Genomic DNA, 20,356 nt, shown 5'->3' on the forward strand with positions numbered 1-20,356 from the left:
GGTTTGTCAAAGAAATCGGCTTTGCTGAACATATAAATAGTAAGTAAATATCAACCTGACACTGGAATTAAAGAAGAGAATTATGAGAAATATCCCTAGCATTGCTATTTATTTTTCCAGAGGTGACAATTCTATATATAGCATAGAGAATAACTAAAATGAACATGCAACTAAAGCAGAAAAAAGTAAAATATACAGAATATTAGAAAGAAAAAAAAAAAACATTTTCTTAATTAAAGGACATTTTGTGTCTAATTTAAATACCCTAGAAAACATAAGATGTCTGATCAAGCCCCGTCACCAATTAATTCTGTGGTTCTAAGTACAGTATGTAACTTAATATGCCAAATATACAACTGTCAGCAACTAGGAGTGCCTTGGAACAGCGTTCTTTATTATAAGGCCCTAAGACAATTTAGTGTTGATGAAATCTGATAACTATTTTCTTCTCTTCATCCTTAAAGTTAGAATCCTAGTGCAGGAAGCAATTTGCTCTTCCAAGTAGTTGTTCAATTTTTTCTTTGGTATTTTTTTTTTTAAAAATGGTAATAACTACTGAGCTTTGTATTTTAATCCACACGAGAATTTTTTTCTTGCTCTCCACTAATTTTACTTCCATATAAATGGAGGTTTACTGATGGAGTCAAAAATTTGCTACTGATCTAAGTTCAGATTTACAGTAATTCTATAATTTTTAAAATGTCGAGTAAAGTTAATTTTAGCTCGGTGTCTGAATATGAGTCTATGGAAACCTATGTGCAACAATAACTTCCTAAAAAAATTCCTATCTTTTTCAAACAGTTACATTTTGTTTGTCTTGTTACAGGCTCCAGGCTTGTTGGTTTTGGTATGGTCCAGTTTCTTCCAATACTTATCCCCATATCCTTCCCAAAAAAGGTCTGACCCATCCCCAACAATAACTGCTAAAGAAATTGTTTAACTGGGTTTTTTTTTCAGTCCGTTTTTGTCCATGAGACCAGGCCTAATGATTTGCAGGAGTGTTGCATGATTAGTTTTGACATACATAATTTAATATTCATCTATGCACGCACAAGAGTGCGCATGCACAGATACACTCAAAGAAATTTAAAAGTGAAGACAGTTGAGAACATGTTTGCCCTAAAAGAGGACATACTAGATGATGAAGAGAAAGAAACAAGCACAAACACACATACCTAGATCTATAAAGACTGGCGTGCACACAGACATAAACCCACCCCTAAACAAAGTTGTCCGTCTTCACAGTTTGTTTACATCATGTGATCCAATGTGTTTACTTTTCAATTAAAGACTATTAAAGTTGTTCACCTAAATCAATTTCCTGTTAATTTTACCCAACATGTGTACATAATAAATATTATATAGCTTAATGTACTTGATTCTATATTGTTGTACAGAACAATTGGTTGTATTGCATTGTAAAATCTTCTGTTGAGTGATTTCCTGGGGTATCAATCAAGTGAAATTTTCATGGAAGTACTATATGTACCATTTCATACCATTTTTTTCAAATTAAGGCTGAGTAAGAAGAGTTAGAAATAATAAAGAAGGCCTTGCATTTGTACCCTGAATCATTAAATAAAACATTTTTTATTCATATATACGAGGGGGAGTCAAGCTAAAGTTAGAAAATGGAACGAACCTTAATGAAACTGATAATGTCATTTCTTAATATAGTCAATACACTCGCGCCACTTCTCTGGAAGTACCTGGATTCCAGCAGAATAAAAGGTTTTGTCTTGTCCTCACAACCACTCATGCCCTGTTGAACACTACATGCCGAGGCGTACTACAGTCATTAGCGCAAGTTACTATGACTTGCTGGAGACAAATGTGAAGCCTGTTATTCGATCCAAGCGGCGGGGACTGTTGTCTCAAGGAGTCCTTCTGCTGCAAGACAATGACACACACACACAGCTAAGTACATCAAGGCTTGTCTGAAGAAACTGAAGTTTGAGGTATTGCCTTGTTGTCTAGATTTGGCACCGTGTGATTTCCACCTTTTTGGACCACTAAAAAAACACCTGGATGGTTGTCATTTCCAGACAGATGACAACGTTAAATAAGAGGTATACGAGTGGTTGCACTTCCAGGCAGGTGGCGCAAATGCATTGAGAAGGGTGGAGATTGTATTGCAAAATGACATTATCAGTTTTGTTAAGGTTTGTTCCATTTTCTAATAAATCCCATTTTTTAACTGTAGCTTGACTCCCCCATGTAGATACATTTTGTTTGACTTTCTGCAAACTAAGGAATAATGCACAAAGTAGGCAAACAGTATTACGGGTGAGCCAGAGCAGAAATATATGCTAGCTACAAATTTATTATTAAAGAAAAAAGAAAAAAAAAGAAACATCAGTTACAATGGAATTTTATGGCCAAACAATCATGACAGAAATATTTCAATGTGTTTGTGAAACCAATACTTTGCCTTATTACTATCAATGACAATTTGATACAACAACACAACTGTTTTTAATAAATATGCATATTTGCTGTAGAAGGAGAGTTAAGACTGCCAGCTAAGAAATGCGTTATGTATTTTTTCTAAATTCTGACTTTAAAAAGCAATGCTTTTATACTGACTGAAGTGTTGGATATGACCACTCTCACTTATTTTTAAAAAAAATAAATACAATCATGATAGTTTTGGTATCAGACATGCATGATCCTTGAAAGTTTTTTTTTTTCTCTGTATTGCAACTTACAAGAGTTACCCCTGCATCATGACCCCCACAAAAGCACAGTTTTTAGCAAGTTTAGCTAAAATCATTTATATAAAAAAACATGTAGTCTGTAAAACTCAATAGTACATTTAAAAGTGGCAAAATTGAACCTCTATATACAGCTTGTGTCATGAATGGTGCATAAAGAAATAAAGTATTTGAGTTTTAATTTTCAATAATGACCAATATTATCAAAAAGACAACATCAATTAACTCAGCAATTTAAGTTAAATCAACATTGAAGTCACAGAGACAACTGCATATATTTCAAACTTTCCTGTTCTCAATCACTATCTTAACACACAATTATAGGATTCTGCAAACTTTATTTCTTATTTTAAAAAGTGATGAATATCAAACCCTACCTTAGAGGCAAAGGTGTACAAACGGGCTGAGAAAGTATCAAGGCATCATGTGCTGAAAGCTAGATTAACAAATAAATAGAATTATATAGTTAAATTAATAAATCAGAGATGGTTTTTCTACAGAAATCAACACGCCATTAAAATTTTATTTTTTAAAATACTTTACCTGAACAAGTATTCTTGGTCTCTGAGGTGAAGGAAAGGGGACGTTGTGCATAAAATGAGAAATGTGCCTACAAATCAGAAAAATAGTTCAATTGAATAAAACAGTTTGTTAAAGAGAAACAAACTTGCATAATAAATGTAATTCAAATAAAGATTCATGCTTTAAATTCTACTAATCTTTGGCCTTAAAGTTGTCATGTAATATGTAGTATTTTGTTTTCCTTTTTATCTTATGATAGTTTTTTAATTTTTTAAAAATGAATGATAATCTCGAGAGGGACAATATAATAAACACAGGCTTAACATTACATACCTGTGCTAGGCAAAGTTGTAAATTTTTCAACAATTTTAATTTTACAGAAAAAAGTGGCACATTTTGCTGCACTGCATAAACAGTACAAGTATATACTTGTACTGTATATACTGTATATCTCTCATCAGTACAGTATATACTGTATATCTCTCATCATAACTGACTGAAGATTAGAAATCCAAAAGGCAAACCAATTAAGAGTCTAAATAACAAAGACTTCATATGTCAATTATTACAACTAGATTACAATGAAGTATTACAATTTCAATAAAATAAATGTATGCTATCTTATTTTTATGTATCAGTAAATCACTGTAAAATAAGGTTCCATCAGAAACTAATCACACCCAAAGGCGACTGCTAGATTTCATTGCTACCAATTTCTTAAACTCAAGCAGGTTGCTTTTTTATTTACAGTGCTTAACTGAACATAATTTGACCCTTTATTCATTCAATCCTCAACTGTCACGTGTACATTACAATGACATTTTCATTTGTTTGACTCCCAAAGACAACTGCAGCAATACTAACAAAAAGACAATGAATACAATACTGAGTGCTAAACAAAACAAACAAAATGGATAAACATATAAGAAGAAACACACAACACATGTTTTTGAGTAGACTTTTGATCTGAAGATAAAAACTGTTGCTGAATCTAGTGGCATAAATGCTAGGATTTGTGTACATTTTTGCAGAGCAGAAGAGGGAGAAGAATGACTGTGTAAAATGGCTGAGGTTTTTCAAAATTATGTTTGGCATTTGAAGGCTGCATGTGACAGAAATAAGTGCTGAAAAGAAGGGGACTGTGTTACATCACCCTCTGCAGGACTTTGCAATTCTCAATCAATTTGTTTTAGCATATGATTATCATATGATTTATACTGGAATTTAGTTTATTTGTGAGTTTTAAAAACAAGGACTTATTTATTTTGCTGAACAAACTTATGACAGGATTTTTAAAACAGTCTATTTGTGATGATAAAATAATTATTCAAATGAAACACATGTACTGTAAAGTAAGAATTTCACTGCACTCTGTACACAGAACCCTACATAAACATATAAATTAGCTTCCCCACATAGTATTAAATATATTCTACACCCTTGTCTACGTTTTGACTTCCAATTCTGAAAGAAACAATTTACAAACAACATATTTCACTAGATGTGAATTATTTAAAAACAAAAGAAAATGAATTGATGAAGGTACTGGACTCTTCAGTGTAAAGCACTAAGGCACATTTGCCTATATTTCATACTAATAAGGTGGATTTTTGTTATAAGGTGATTCGGTATCTGATTTCTGTTTAAACAATTGGTTGGACTGAAAGTCAGCAACAATATAGTTAGGCAAAATTAAACTTGTGAACAAATGTTTTACAATTGTAAAAAAAAAAAAACCATTAACAACAATAAAACGGCTCTATAGAAACCAAAGAGAAAATATAATCATACTTTTCAATAGGTAATGGGTTATGTCCTGAAACTGATAACTTGTAAATGAACAAGAGAAATTTGCGGAAGGACTCAAAAAAGGGCCAGCGTGACAGCAAGCAAATGCACTTGTTAGTATTAACAAATTTGTTGGGAATCATCTTTTTCTCAACAGCTGTGACCAGACCAAGCTGTAGCTTCTGCTTTTCTGTTAGCAGCTCCATAGAGTACGGCTCATAAAACTGGATTGCAGCTCCATACACCTGTGAATGACAGACAGAATTTAGAATACAAATTTACACTCATGTGTTTGAACTAGTTTGACTAGATGAAAGTTAAGACAAAGACGCTACATTCTGTGAATTTCCCCTTGGGATTAATAAAGTATCTATCTATCTATCTTACTAACCAATCTGAGCTATGAAAGTTGCCTACATCAGTGTACATCATAAATAGGAAACCAATGCCTCATGGGAGGTTTCTTTTTGAATTGTAGAACCAGCTCTAACCATTCATCACTGGTCAATTCAAAACATCAATTCCATGAGGTTTTAATTTTGTGTTTATAATGGGCACTGATTATTCTGGAAATAACAAATATTTTAGCAAAAAAGCATGTGTTTTGAACATTTTGTAAATACAAATGGATAAATGATTGATATAACTGACATGTTGATTATGCAGTAAGAGTGGCATGACATTTTTTTTTCTTATTCATGGACACTTTTTGTATCATTTGCCGTTGTACAGCGTTGGTCACCACATTTCAACACATTTTTTCTCTTCACTCTGCATGAAAACATGAGATTCACATGCGGTAAAAAGCATATAAAAACATTTTTGGGTTAAGTAATCCTTTAAGGTATCTCAAAGTGAACTTGAGATATCTTAAAATGACATGGAATTCATTTTGAGATATGCTGAAATGTATTTCAGTTATCCTATATATAGTAAGGACAGAGGCATACTTTGCAGTATCTGGAAATGCACTGGAGTAACTGTCAGCTCACCTTTTCTCCAGAAGAGACTGTTAACACAAATGTTGAAAAGACGGGCAGTGGATACTTTGTATTAGGTGGCCAGGACTCAATAGTAGCTCCCATAGGAAGGCAGAATAGAGGTACGGATTCAGAGAGGGGGAAAGACCCGCAGTCATTTTCAGGATACCTAAAGATTAAACCTTTCAAACAAAACAAGGAAAAAAAAGTTTTGAGAATAAAGTAAATGAGAAAACATAATAAAAATGTTACAGAATTAATTAGCTAATGTAGAAGCAGGTTTTTCTCCTACTCCCTAGTAAAGCCTAAGTGCTATTCTTTAAAATTAGGATTTTCAGTTTTCCTCATGAAGATAAAACAAGCTGACTTGAAGTACATCTGTTAAAAGGATGCCCAGCAACACTTTCACTGACTTAACTTGCCCATTAAAACAGTAGGTGTTCATTGTCTGGAAAGTTCACTCACCACTAACCCTTAAGGCTGGCAACACACTACAAGGCTTCAATTCTGAGACCATGTCACACTTAACAAGTGCAGTTGCTGGATATTGTTGACTTGAGGATGTCCAAGTACATGACTAAAATTAAATATCACAATGGATGATGGATCACTACACAACTAGAAATCACAGGGGATAATAGAGAACACCATTCTTTCAGGACATATCAACACAGGTTCAAACTTGTACTGCAAGCTTGCCACATTTTGACAGCCAACTAATGTGCTGCCTGACAGTGCATGTGGCCATATAAATGTTTTCTAGGTACAATGAGTACAGCCGTAATCTAAGTCTGTCTATTCCCTTTTCCCTTTCTGTCATGGCATGGCAAACATGCAACTCAAGTCGTCAGACATACAAGCCTCACTTCTGTTTGCACGGTTAAAAAGACCTAATTTCTTTCTTTCCTTGTGAGCATTCATTATTTTTTTTTCTCATTTTGGCCAAAGGCTGGATATTTTTTCCAAAAATCTTAGTTTTTTTGAAAAGCACACAAACAATGGTTTTACACATAAATCAACAAAAAAATGTGTATTTATAACAAATGTCCCTGTGCTTTATGTTCCATAAACCTCTACACTATGTACATTCATATACCTATTATACAGCATAGTCCTGCAAGGTATGGTAACGTTAGAAGCGGCCAATAGTGCACCTTGCCACATTACACTGCTTGTAATATGTATTACACTGGTGCTTATGTTTCACGCATCTGTTGCTACATACTGTGACCACTGTGGTAGCCACAGTAAGCCTGAAACAATACCACCAATGTAACGCATAATGCAATCACCATACTGCTAGCAAATAGTGCTGAGCTATAACATAACGGGGTTTTGTCAACATTTAGATCTGCTTACTGTCCTCTACCCCTGGATTTCGACATCTGCCTCACCCCTATATGTTGACTAAGTCGACTCAGGCCCTGAAAGAGTTAAAACAAATTAAACCTGCCACCTTTTGTGGCTTGTCGCACAGCAGTATGTCGGAATCACTGGGGACATAATTCTAGATGACTGGTGGCTGGAGGTGTGTGCTGCAACTGTCTATGACTCATCATGATTAAATAAATGAAGGCCATGACTGAAGGTTGCTGCCATGATGCTGGTTTAAATCACGCCAAACCTGACATTTCAGCATAAGTGCTCATCTCTCTAATTCACACAAACTCTGACTCTGTCCCACGATTAATTACTACAAGCAGGAATAAAAACTGTGGCTTTCACAGTTTTCTAACAGTCTTTTACTATGATTTCTCAGGGTTTGTGTAGTAATTATGAAGTAATGTGTGTCACTGGCAATTTTACTCTTTGAATCAGTATTTATTTAGTCAGTTAATTGAGTTTTCTATTTAAAACAGCTGTGGATATTCAACAACACGAAACAGTGCATTTTGCATTATAACACTTATAATGGTCTTGAATATCTATGAATCTGGTAAAGGAGAACAGTCATGATTTTCTATCTTTCAATAGCAAAGAGTACTTTACACATGAAGGATCTTTGGGGGGACAAAAATTGTGGCATGAAACAATGCAACTATTTTTTAATAAATCGTCAGAAAAGAGCGGTCCAGTGATGTCACCGGTCTAATACTGTGCTGCGGGAAAGAACTCAAATACGTAAGAATCAACATGATGGTTAGGGAGTAGACTGGTTATGTTGTGGCTCAGTGCACGGCATGCTACCTTTTTGATTCCTACAGTGTAATACTAGAGCAGACCAGCAGTACTAAACGTCGCTTGAAGGCATAATTCTGCAATAGTTACCTCACTTGAGATACTGGTTTGAAAAATACTAAAATTTCCCCATCCAGTGTTTCTGGTCTTGCATTTCAAAGCCCTGAATTTCAGCTACTCATCCAGAACAACCCCTCAGTCATGAAGATAGTTTAACAGCAAGCAGTACAACTGCATCAAATTAAAGAACTGAAATGACCAGAGGGTGGGCTCTCCAGGCTGACATCAAGAGAGTTGTGTAATGACCCATGAATTAGAGAGGGATTGATAAAATGCATTATTATTATAATATTAGTTTTTTTAAGAAGTATCAAGAAAAAGAACTGGATGAACAGCACTGAAATAAGAATTGTTACTGTAGTCTAACTTAGGATGTCTAACCTAACCGTTCATTAAATGAACTTCTCAAATTGTGCTAATAAAAAAGGAACAGCTTTAAAGTATCAAAGACATAAGATAATGAGACAGCATGTGTCATCTCTGTAGGATGCAATGCAGAGGAAACAAAAAAACTTGAACAGGCACAGAAGAACAATTACACAGCAATAGCAACACACAGAAACAAAGATGTTTAAGAAGAGATGACATGATTGTTTGTAGCAGGCACCTTTCTGCATGTGTAGCAGTAACTAACCTGGTCTTTGTTAAAATATGCTACTGTAGTGCATAGGAAATATAGGACAAAATAAGGCATTTACTCTGCAGTGCTGATCAATGTATACCTTTTTTTTTTTTTTTTTTTTTTTTTTTTTACAGTAGTCCAGGTCAGGAAATTGTAACAAATGTAACTGGAGGTGCAAGTCCACTTTTAAGAAATTTACTTTCATTTCATTGTTTAACCCAGTCTTGAAATGGCAATGTTAAACACTCGAAAGATCTTTCCTACTGGCTGATGAGGTGTATGACTTTCTATAGCTGATGGAGAAAAACTTTATTATTTTAGATCTTAACGTAAAAATGAGCTGGACAAAACTGGTTTAAAAACTGAGCTGTACATTTATGAAGACTTTATGCTGGCTCCCTTATATTTATTGGCCAATGCCTATATTTGTTCAGGTGAATAATTCAACAGGACTGGAGAAGTACATAGGTATGCACTGCCACACTGGGCACCTTGCTTCAAAAATGCAAATTTAAATGGAAGGGTCTAGTTAATTACAAATGGAGAGCCTGCGTTTTGTTGGATTTTGTTATTTTCTGCATGATTTCTTCTCAGCAACATAAAGGATTAGTTTTGCTCTCCAGGAAAATTCTTTAGACTATCTCAGGCCATCATAATACCTGAAAGGTGTGTTACAATTATAATAAGTATAAAGGCAAAATAACAGAAATTACTAACCAAGAAAATCGCTGAAGAAAACCTAAAAAAGCTTATAAAGAGATTTAGAAATTTTATGAGGAGAACTGCTGAGCAGGCATATTCAAAACAAGCACATTTCAATCAGTGTTTTTCTGTTTTCTGACATTATGCTTTCATTCAGGATGTTAGCACTTCTGGTAAAAAAAAAGAAACTGACAGGCTGGTGAATTGCTACAAGGATTTCTTAGTTAAAATGTGATAGGGCACTGAAGCAGTGCATCCATAATGGAGAGTCCTCAAGGTATTAACCCAGGGTCACTTCTCAGGAAAGTCGTACAGTGGTTTATGACAGGTTATTCCAACAAATGAACCCTAATGCTCAGATTAAGCAAACATTCTCATTTAGTTGAAATCATACCAGTACTACCAACAACTGATGCCCGTAAGAAATGTGTATTTTCTGTTGAATAACTATACAATCCAAAGAATGTAATTTACTTAGTGTAGCAACCTTTGATGATTTAGGCAGTACAGTGGAACCTCGGTTCACGAACGTCTCGGTACACGTACAAATCGGTTTACGACCAAAAAGTTCGCCAAACTTTTGCCTCGGTTCACGACCACGCACTTGGTATACGAACAAGCCAGGTTCCCTTTCGGTTTGTACATGTTCAGTCTCTCCCTGTGCATTTCCTGTGCAGCGAGCAAGAGAGAGAGCGCCACACACACACACACACACACACACACACACACACACAGAGGCAGCGCAAGAGAGAGACAGACACACACACACAGGCAGCGCGAGAGAGAGAGAGATGACGGGCACACACACAGGAGTGCGGGAGAGAGAGAGGTGCGCGCGCACACACACACAGGCAGTGCGAGAGAGAGCCAGACACGCGCACACACAGGAGCTCGGGAGAGAGAGGCACACACACACACACACACAGGAGCACGCTAGAGAGACACACACACAGGCGCTCCAGGCTCGCAAAAGGGAGACACACGCACGAGAGAGAGCAAGTGAGAGAGGGAGGGACGCATAAGGTAGAGAAGGCTTGTTTTTGTTTTCCATTCTGTTTACAGTGATCGGTTCATAGCCTGCATTGTTGCAATGTTACTTTTCTTGGTGGTTTATTAAATTATGGATTCATTTTTCCCCCTGTGCTTAAAACTCATTTAAAAAAAAAGTGTTTTTAGCGAGTGGTTCCTAGCACTATAGCGCAAACTATTCTAGTGTTGGTTTTCTCTGTTGTTCAAGGGTTTCTCAGTGTTATTCAATGTTTTTACATTTAGTTTACTATTACGCTGTGCATTCTATGGTATAGTTAACTATATTTGTGCTTAAAAACTAAAATATATATATATTTACATACAGTTCGTACAGTCTGGAACAGATTAATTGTATTTACATACAATCCTATGGGGGGAAATTGCTTTGGTTCACGACCAAATCGGTTTATGACCAGAGTTTTGGAACGAATTATGGTCGTGAACCGAGGTTCCACTGTACTTTACTTGAAATACATTATCTGGAGCCATATTTGAAGTGTTGGCTTTCCTCCAGCAACAGGAAGCACGGAAAAAACTAACACTGACATGCTACGGAAGGGTGACACTAGTTCATACTTTGAAGGATAAATATAATATAATCCTATAGTTAGCTCATTCCAGCTTGTTAATAATATTAATAATGCTAAAACAGAAAGTTTAACTTGTACATAATGCACAAAAGCCCTAGGAGAAGTCATAAAACTGGTTAGCAATCTGCAATTATTTCAATCAAAAACTGTTCTGCTCTTATCTGTTATAGGTAAACCTGTGCATCACTACAAAGATTTAAATTAAATAATTAATTCATGATATTATTTGTGGAAAAATGGGTGCCACCATGTTACAAAAAACAAAGTTCACCTTCATGTTAAAGTTTACGAATATTTTCATAGAGCAAAAAAAGATCTATGCACCATAAACCCCAACTTGTTGCTTGTTAAGCACAGAATCAAACAAAATTACATTTTTGACCCAGGAAGCTGTTTTATGAAAAACATATTGCTGATAAATTCAACAGTATTTGTAAAAGTACGAGGGGTTGTCTGGGTTCTGCGCTGAATTACTCGAAATAAGTAGCCAAGGATTTTTGTTTTCTATTTTTCTCATGTACTTCGATCCTTTTTAAACTTTTTCCAAGTACTCACCGCCAACATCAATGCACTTTTGGGCTCTTTTGACCCACGCCGCAAAACACTCGCGAAAGGCTGTCTTTGGGAGATTGTCCAGCTGTTCTTTGACAGCTGCAATCAGTTCCTCTCGAGTTTCGAAGTTGTGGCCTCGCAGGGGTTCTGTCACCTTCGGGAAGAGCCAAAAGTCACATGGTGCAAGATCAGGCGAGTAGGGTGGCGGGTTCAAAACGTTGACACCACTGTCTTCAATGACATGCTTCGTCGCATTAGCCGTGTGGGCTGGCGCATTGTCATGATGCAAAAAGTGCCTTTGCAAGTTCTTGGACGGCCTCTAGCCATTGCAGAAAAACGTCAGGCAGGCACTGAGTGGTGTACCACTCAGAGGTCACAGTTTTCCTCTCCATCAGCGGAATTGACCCGACAATGCCATTGATGTTGAAAAAGATGGCAAACATGGTGCGTTCCACCGAGCGGATTAAACCATCAGAAAAGTCGTAAAAAATCATCACTCGAAAGTCACGCATGCACGGAGTCGGGAGCTTCGCTGCTAGCGCCGGCTGCGCACTCTCAGTTCGTTTGCTTCTCGTGTTCATTCTGAAGGAAGAGAGGGAGCAAAACATCTGAACAAAAACATGCAACCACTTGAATAATCCCTCTACACAGCAGAACAGGTTTCGACAGGCTGACACTTGACAAATGATAAAATTCCACGCGGAACCCAGACAACCCTCGTATAGTACTCAAATGGAGAACTTCACTTGTTGGTGCAGAAAAGTTTGTCTGCAATTTAACATCCATAAAACCAAAGAACTGCTACTGACTTTCACTGCACCGAAGGGCCTCTACTGCAGGTGTCTATTCTGTGAGTATATGTAGAAGTAGTCCATTGCTATATGCCACATCAATGACAGGCTGAACTGGTCTAGTAGCACAAATGGACTATGTAAGAAAGGACAGAACAAGACTTTTTTTTTCTTATGAGACTGCAGGAGATAGAGGCAGTGGAGAAAATGAAGACAAAACTGATGGTTATTAAAAACAATGCTGCACATCCTCCATCTGGCACACTACTATTGAGGACTTTTAGGCAACATATGATTTAACAAATGTGTGCCAAGAAATGCTGCTCATTTATACCTAGCATAGTATGCTTTAAAAATGCTTCAGAGTGACGGCTCTTTTATCTTTGGTTAAGTCAGAAGTTTTCTTCTGTAAGTAATTCTGTTGGGTTTGCTATTTTTCTCGAACTTCTGTAAAGGCAAAATTTACCCCTTATGGCAAATAATGTAGTCTTTCTCTCTATATAAAAGTCCAAAACACATTCACACAGTGGGAATTAATTTTATATTTATTTAGCTCCTTTTTACTACACATGGTATGTACATGCAAGTTAAGTGTTCTAACATTCAGCTGAAAAATATACATATGGGTTTCTTGATAGAGATATATACCCCTGTATCAAGATTTTTTTTGGTTAGAAATGCAGATATATAAATAAAATTTATTATTATTATTATTATATATATCACCTTTTCTGTGTCAATGACTAATACATGGAGAATAACTAGGAATATGTTAAACATATGGAAGAAACCTGCAGCATCCCTCATTCCACGGGACGTGGACAGAAATTATTTCAATTGTATGAGAGCCCAATCATAAGATGCAACCAGGAATTGCAGTTGCTCTCATACACCATGTTTAATAATGGCTGATGACACAACTAGTTAAACATAACACAAACAGCAGACACCTTAATGAAGTGTTTAATTTACAGTTTTGCAAAGCTGTCTTATATTGTTGCCACTTGGAAAAACGTTAACAGCTGTTAAACTTAATGACCTACAAGAACAAAGACAGGCACAACTAAAGAACTCCAGTGCACTTTGTAAAAATGAAGATGAGTTCTAAGTATCTATCAAGCTGTTCAGAACACTCAGCTTCCTCCTCTTTGTGCGCCCTTGCTACATTATGGCATCAGGTCTTTTGTCCTTTCATGTCAGAAACTTTGAATACCCATATTCAGACTCAAACTGAAGGCTTTTCTCTTCACCTTACAATAGAATGTAAAAGGCCACCAATGCAAAATTTTCTGTCTGTAAGTTACTATTTACCAAAACCCTCCAGATTTAAAGCCAGTTTTCATAACATAAAATCATGAAAGTAGCCAAGCTGAAAGGCTACATGATTAAAAGTATAAAACATGTCAGCACTAGGGCTGTCAAATTATACAAAAATTAGGGTTTGAATACCCACATTAAAAATAAATATTCAAATATAGTTGAAGGTAGGTTAAAAGTTCTTCATTTGGAAAACACAGCCATTTATAATACTGTACTTTGTGTATGAAAAATGACATGACCAAAGAGAAAAGTGGAACTGGGACTCTTCCCATGCCCGTAAGGTATAAATGAAACCACACACAATCGGTCACAATTACTTAAACGCATTAAGCACGCTCATTACTTTAGCCGTCCACAACCTGACCCCTTCCAGCTCTCTGTTCTGCATCAGGTACTTCCATCAAAAATCTTATGTTTATGAAATGTAAAGTACAATTAGTTATAGAGACCTTAAAATAAAAAAAAACCACAATATATGAAATTTTTACATCACTTATTACAGAATAATGTTAAAAAAAGTAATATAATCTATGAAAGCATTTAATTGCATTCTATTATTGCTGTTATTATTTAATTTGACTCGTTAAAAATGTAATTTAAAAAAGTAACAACTATTGCTTTGATGTAGTAACAAAAAAGAAGTTAAAATACTTCAACTTTCAAATCAGATAACCAAGTCACTGAACAACGCTTCAATGCTACATCATGTGTACATTTTCTAACTTGTTGGATTTTAATTTCTAAGTGACTGCTAGCCATTAATTGTTCATAACACAAACATCTCTATTGTATGTTGCAGACGAAATGTCACATTAATGACATGTTTTATTTTCATTTAAATCCTGGCGGCTCCAGTGAAGAGCATGAAACATTTTTTTAAAATTTTTCCTTCGGATGCATTCCAAACTGACATTTCAAAAATACACATTACCTCATGTGTGGCTTTTTCTATAAATGTACTTTCCCAAAATCATTAGCAGAGCAAACCAGACAAGGCATTCTATTACTCTAAAAAAGATTTTAATTCTGGGGTATTCCCAGGTGTTTCTAAGCAACATGAAAAAACAACTCATATTGCCCTGTACTTGCATTTTTGTGTTTGTTAATGAGCACACCAATATAACCCTATTCTTCATCCTATACACGCAAAAACATTGCTAAAACCGTGTTGACAGTCTTCAGCCTATAATCAACCTTAGCTGATCAAAAACAACTTTACTTAAAAAAATGAACTGACCAGCAGAGAGATTTTGTTTAAATAATACTTCAGTGTGTTTTCCCCATTTGGCATGAAAATACATTTTAAAAAAAGTTAGCTATGGAGCAGTAAGACAAACAAATGGCTACTTTCAACCTTAATCAAGTGAAAAATGCAACTTACCAGCTTTGTATGCTATAGAATTAGACACAGAAACTGATTTCTTGTAGCAAACATATACACTGGATCCCCACTGTAACAAAGAAAAAAAATCAAATAATTAATTTCACATTTCATTATTTTTCTATTAAAACAATGGTAAAATAACATTACAATTGTTAATATTACAGTTTACAAAAGAAAGAACAAAATAACAAGCCACAGGCACTGGGCAGCACAGAAGTCACCAAGATCTCACCATAGGGGAAAGTTATAGCTGTTAAAACTCTCAGGTCTTGTGATTATATTACAAAATTATAATTACATGTACACTGTACTTGGCTTGTTCTGTGGCTAAAGACTGCAATAGTTTTAAACACAAAGTACACTAATGCTTATGCCATTCATTTTTTGTAATGTCTCCTGCAGTAGATGCATTCCAAGATTTCAGTTCTTTATAAGAACCTCTGTTATTGGAGATAGATTTAACAAGAATACAGATGTGCATAATACTGACTTGGAAGGTGAAGAGGGAGATTTGGCCAGATGTCATTGGCTCCTGCCAACGGCTGTCTCCTTCCTTGGCCACCCAACAACACCACTGCCATGCAAAATTTCTCTTGTACTCTATGTCCCAACCCGAATTAATGGTATGTTAGACAGTTTATTTATCTCTACTTATAAGGGTGGTGTGGCAACAAGACATTTCCTCAGTCCTCCTATTACATGCCATTCCGTTTTAATGACATTTCTTTGGTTAAAAAAAACTAATTAAGAAAGCCAACTTATGTTTTTCCATTGATTATATACTATACCACACAAGTTCTATGCCATAGGTCTTGTCTCTAACCCATACTGTTATCACTGTCTTTAACAGTACCAGGCACCTTTCTACATGCTTTGTGAATGACTTTCCATTTTAGCTTTCTGGTCTAGCGTTTGGCTTCCAATCTTTCCATTAATACTCCTAATAATATACTCTGGCCTTCAATTCTCCTTCACCCAGCAGAGTCAGTTTGCCTTAGGAACAACAGCCAAGAAAGTAGCCCTAACCTGATATGGGAATTCTAAATCCCCTCTCTTTTACTCTCTGGAAGTGTAACTTTTTAAAACTTGATCCTCTTGGAATTTTTAATACAATTTATTTTTGTATAGCCCAAAATCACACAAGAAGTGCCGTAATGGAATTAATATTGAATATTAAGGGTGGTGTGAGTCTGGTCAATTCTACAACTCTTTCTCTTAACTTTATTTATTTACTGCTTCCATCTGGTTGGGCTTGACTATGTTGCTGTGTCCTGTTCATTGAACTGCTTTAGTCTCTATTCTTAAACACTACCCTGCACCTTGTGGTTAAGTAGTGAGGGGAACAGACATTAGTTTTCAGGTGGGTACTGTGTTTTTTAATAGCGTCAACATTGGTGAAGATTACATTTCTGTTTCTGCCTTCGTACTTCCTAACAAAAAGTTCATAAAAAAAAAAAAAAATGAAGTTCAGGTGGTGATCAGGTTTAGGGATGGATGGATGGATGGATGGATGGATAGATGGATAGATAGATAGATAATAAAGTCTGTCTATCTATCTATCTATTATTATAACTACTTACTTTAATTAACTACAATTTAACAACAATATACTTTCTCTCTGCCTTTTAACAAAATGTCAAAGCACTTACAAATTATTTAGAAAATTAGTTTTCTCGTGTAATAAGTAATTTTCTTGTTTGTATTTAAGTTGTATCATAAACACTGTAATCTGAGTTTTAACTATAGTATATTTGTTAGTAAGAAAGTAATTTAAGAATTAAATGTCTTACACATACAGTGTGTATGGGAGGCTGCCTCACATGGAAATAAGCAGGCTAGCATTAGGCAGCCATTGGGAGTGCTGCATGGTATTTCTCCTTCCACACAGAGTGAAACCTACACTGGCAAAAGAAAACATTTTACTACTGTAATTCTATATCAGCAAACCAGCATGAGGTGCAACCTTTACATAAGTGCTCCATGTATAAAATTATCTACAAATTCATCCTAATGGATCCCTGTGAACAATTATACCAATTACAACCTTGATATCATCATTAAAAACAAAATTTAGTACTTTAAGGTTAAACCCCACAATGAGGCAATGAAAAAGTTTACCTTTTTAATACCACTAAAAAGTGCCAAATCCTTTTGTGCTATCTAAATATTTTAATTTCTAAATGGCTAGTTATTGTGCCAATTTTAAAATATGAGCAAAAAATGATGACTAAAACTGAAACTTGCCAACAAGCCAAGTGCTTGTCCGACTCAGAAAATGTGAGGATTAATCATCCTTACTTGTAATACTTGCTTAATTTTGTCCATTGAAGCCTCACAGTTCATAATTCTACTATGCATCAACATGTTTCTCGAAAAAAATTTAATTTTAAATTCACTACTGTTGGGGGACTAGATTCAAATGGCATATTTTCTTCATCCCAGCACCCCTTTAGTTACTGAGGAAGAGTACTGTGAGCTAGCTGCTATGAGACTGCATCTTTCCTGAAATATAAAAGTGGTACTACTACACTTCTCACATTAGAAGTTCAGAATACACTTTCCCAAGTTTAGTGAATTTATCCATTTCATAAGTAAAATAGCAAAGAAACCGATCAATCTTATCACTGTAATAGAAACTTACTGTGAATATGCTGACAATCATTTCTTGTCATGATTTGCTTTTAGACCATATAAATAACTAGCAAAATACCTGCGCTTCGCAGCGGCGAAGTACTGCTTTAAAATTTTAAATAATAAACTGAGGGAAATTATACCAATAATTATTTGTTAAGGATCTCTTTGTATACCATTTTGTCAGTTCACCCCTCCAGTTGTAATATGACCAAGTTGTGCGCTGAGCTTACTCTTGAGCATGCAACGTATACTTGGCCATGTGAAAAGCAAATCAAGAACAGCAAGACCGCGCCAGCTGCGGAGCTCAGCTTGGAGCGAAATGAAGTGAATGAAATGAGGTGAATGGGAGGGGAGATGATCACGTGACTCCAACACCCGCCTTAACTCTCCATCCCTCCACAAACACAGTCTCTCGGATCCCAACTCTCGTTTATATATATATATAGATAAATAGCAAAATACCCGCGCTTCGCAGCGGAGAAGTAGTGTGTTAAAGAGGTTATGAAAAAGAAAAGGAAACATTTTAAAAATAACGTAACATGATTGTCAATGTAATTGTGTTGTCATTGTTATGAGTGTTGCTGTCTTTTATATATATAATATACACACACACACATATAAACATATATATACATATACATATATACATATATATACAACCTGGTACACATATAGAACGTCACGTCTACTATCCGCTTTATGGGATCCATCCATCCATTTTCCAACCCGCTGAATCCGAACACAGGGTCACGGGGGTCTGCTGGAGCCAATCCCAGCCAACATTCCTGGGTTTTTATCTTTATTTTATTTTATTGTAGAATCAACTCCTATCTGCGCACACCAGGGCGGCCGTGGGCGGATGCGTATGGTGTATTCACTCCACGTTATCGTGCATTGCGCTGTCACTGGTATTTTGATAAAAGAATTTGAACAACATATAAGAAGCGTATAAATTATTAAACAGTAAAACGTTAACATTTAAGAAGTAAAATTACATTAAGTACTACTGCAGTGCCTTCGGGTATACCTCATTTTTTGTTTGCCCATTACATGCTTAAATGTATACATTTTTTGGTGCACATACCCGAGAACACGCGACATATAACCGAGCGTGGGAGAAGCATGGATTTTAAACACGCGTTGAGTTCATCTGCTGGTCTCCCTCGTGAAATAACTGGTAATGTTTGACTAAAATCTACAGCGAGTAAAACGACATTACCTCCTATTTTTTTTTTTTTACAATCTCTGAGATCTTGCTTTTTTCGGTTCAAGGCTTCATAAGCTCTTTTATGTTCTATGGTGTACTTATCCCAACCCATCATCTTTGAATGTTGCAAGACTTTCGCCTTGTATGTAGTTCGGGGTAATTACATTCATTGCATTCCTAGTCTGAATCACAATCTGATTGTATGGGTGGTTACCTGGCACTGTAGGGTTGCCACCCGTCCTTTAAAATACGGAATCGTCCCGTATTTGAGAATGAAATTGCGTGTCCCGTTTTGAATCAATACGGGACGGGATTTGTCCCGTATTTTTTTTATCATTTTTTTTAAAGCAGCATCTCATGCAAATCATCCCACACGCATTTTATGAAGATGCCTCCTTTCCTACTTTTGATTGGGTAATACTTGATGTCATCGTTAGTTTGATTGGTCTTTTTAACTGTCCAGTGAGGAGGGCGGGTCTTTTAAGTAGAGTCTGCAAACTGTTGGCACTGGGATGTGGCACCCGCTGTAGTATGCGTCCCTTATTTTTTTGTATTAAAAGTGGTAACCCTACCTGGCAGGTAACACTTATGTTTGGTCATGAAGTCGTCTAAAATCCGCCACGTGCCCTCTTTTAATTGTGAGAAGCAGATATATATAGCCAAATTCTCGCGCTTCGTTGCAGCGAAGTACTGCTTTTAATTTTTTAAGAAGAAAATAAAACCTTTTTAAACGGATCGAAAATATACCAATAACAATTTGTTAAGGATCTGTTTTTTTGTGAACCTCGCTTTTCACAGCTGTCCTGCTACGGCGTGTGTTTCGTTTATTTGACAGTATGTAGATCGTGGTAATTAAATTCATGGCATTCGTTTTCTGAATCACAATCTGACTGTATGGATGGTTACCTGCCAGGTTACGCTTGTGGTTGGTCAGGAAGTCGCCTTACATCCGCCACGTGCCCTCTTTCTGTTCCCAGAAGCTGATCATAGAATGGTTTTAATAGTTTACTTTCAAATAATGCAAAGAGTATGCGACACGTGTTTCTCCTTAATTCTGGGCTCATCAGGCATACACACTCACTGCATCCCCTCTCGAGAATCGAATATCGTCAGCGCCAGAGTTGAAGCCCCTAACGTTGCGGTCAGCAAGTGGGCTAACATCCGCCATGTGCCGTCTTTCAGTTGCGAGAAGCAGATCATAGAATGGTTGAAACTGTTGCCCCTAACGTTGCGCTACGGCGTGTGGTTCGTTTATACCTCATGTCTTCTCATTAAACTTTTAT

At 36.1% G+C, this 20,356-nt stretch overlaps 1 protein-coding gene across 1 annotated transcript in view; it reads right to left on the reverse strand.

The window, feature by feature from the left end:
- The window catches only part of LOC114654947 (DENN/MADD domain containing 4C), a 227,759-nt gene that overhangs the window by 98,410 nt on the left and 108,993 nt on the right, over positions 1-20,356 (reverse strand). The window contains 5 exon segments of the mRNA XM_028805821.2: positions 3,092-3,150; positions 3,258-3,324; positions 5,028-5,269; positions 6,017-6,186; positions 15,230-15,299. Coding sequence (XP_028661654.2) covers positions 3,092-3,150; positions 3,258-3,324; positions 5,028-5,269; positions 6,017-6,186; positions 15,230-15,299 — 608 coding nt within the window.

This window comes from Erpetoichthys calabaricus, chromosome 7, assembly GCF_900747795.2.
Source record: "Erpetoichthys calabaricus chromosome 7, fErpCal1.3, whole genome shotgun sequence".
Classification (NCBI taxonomy): domain Eukaryota; kingdom Metazoa; phylum Chordata; class Cladistia; order Polypteriformes; family Polypteridae; genus Erpetoichthys; species Erpetoichthys calabaricus.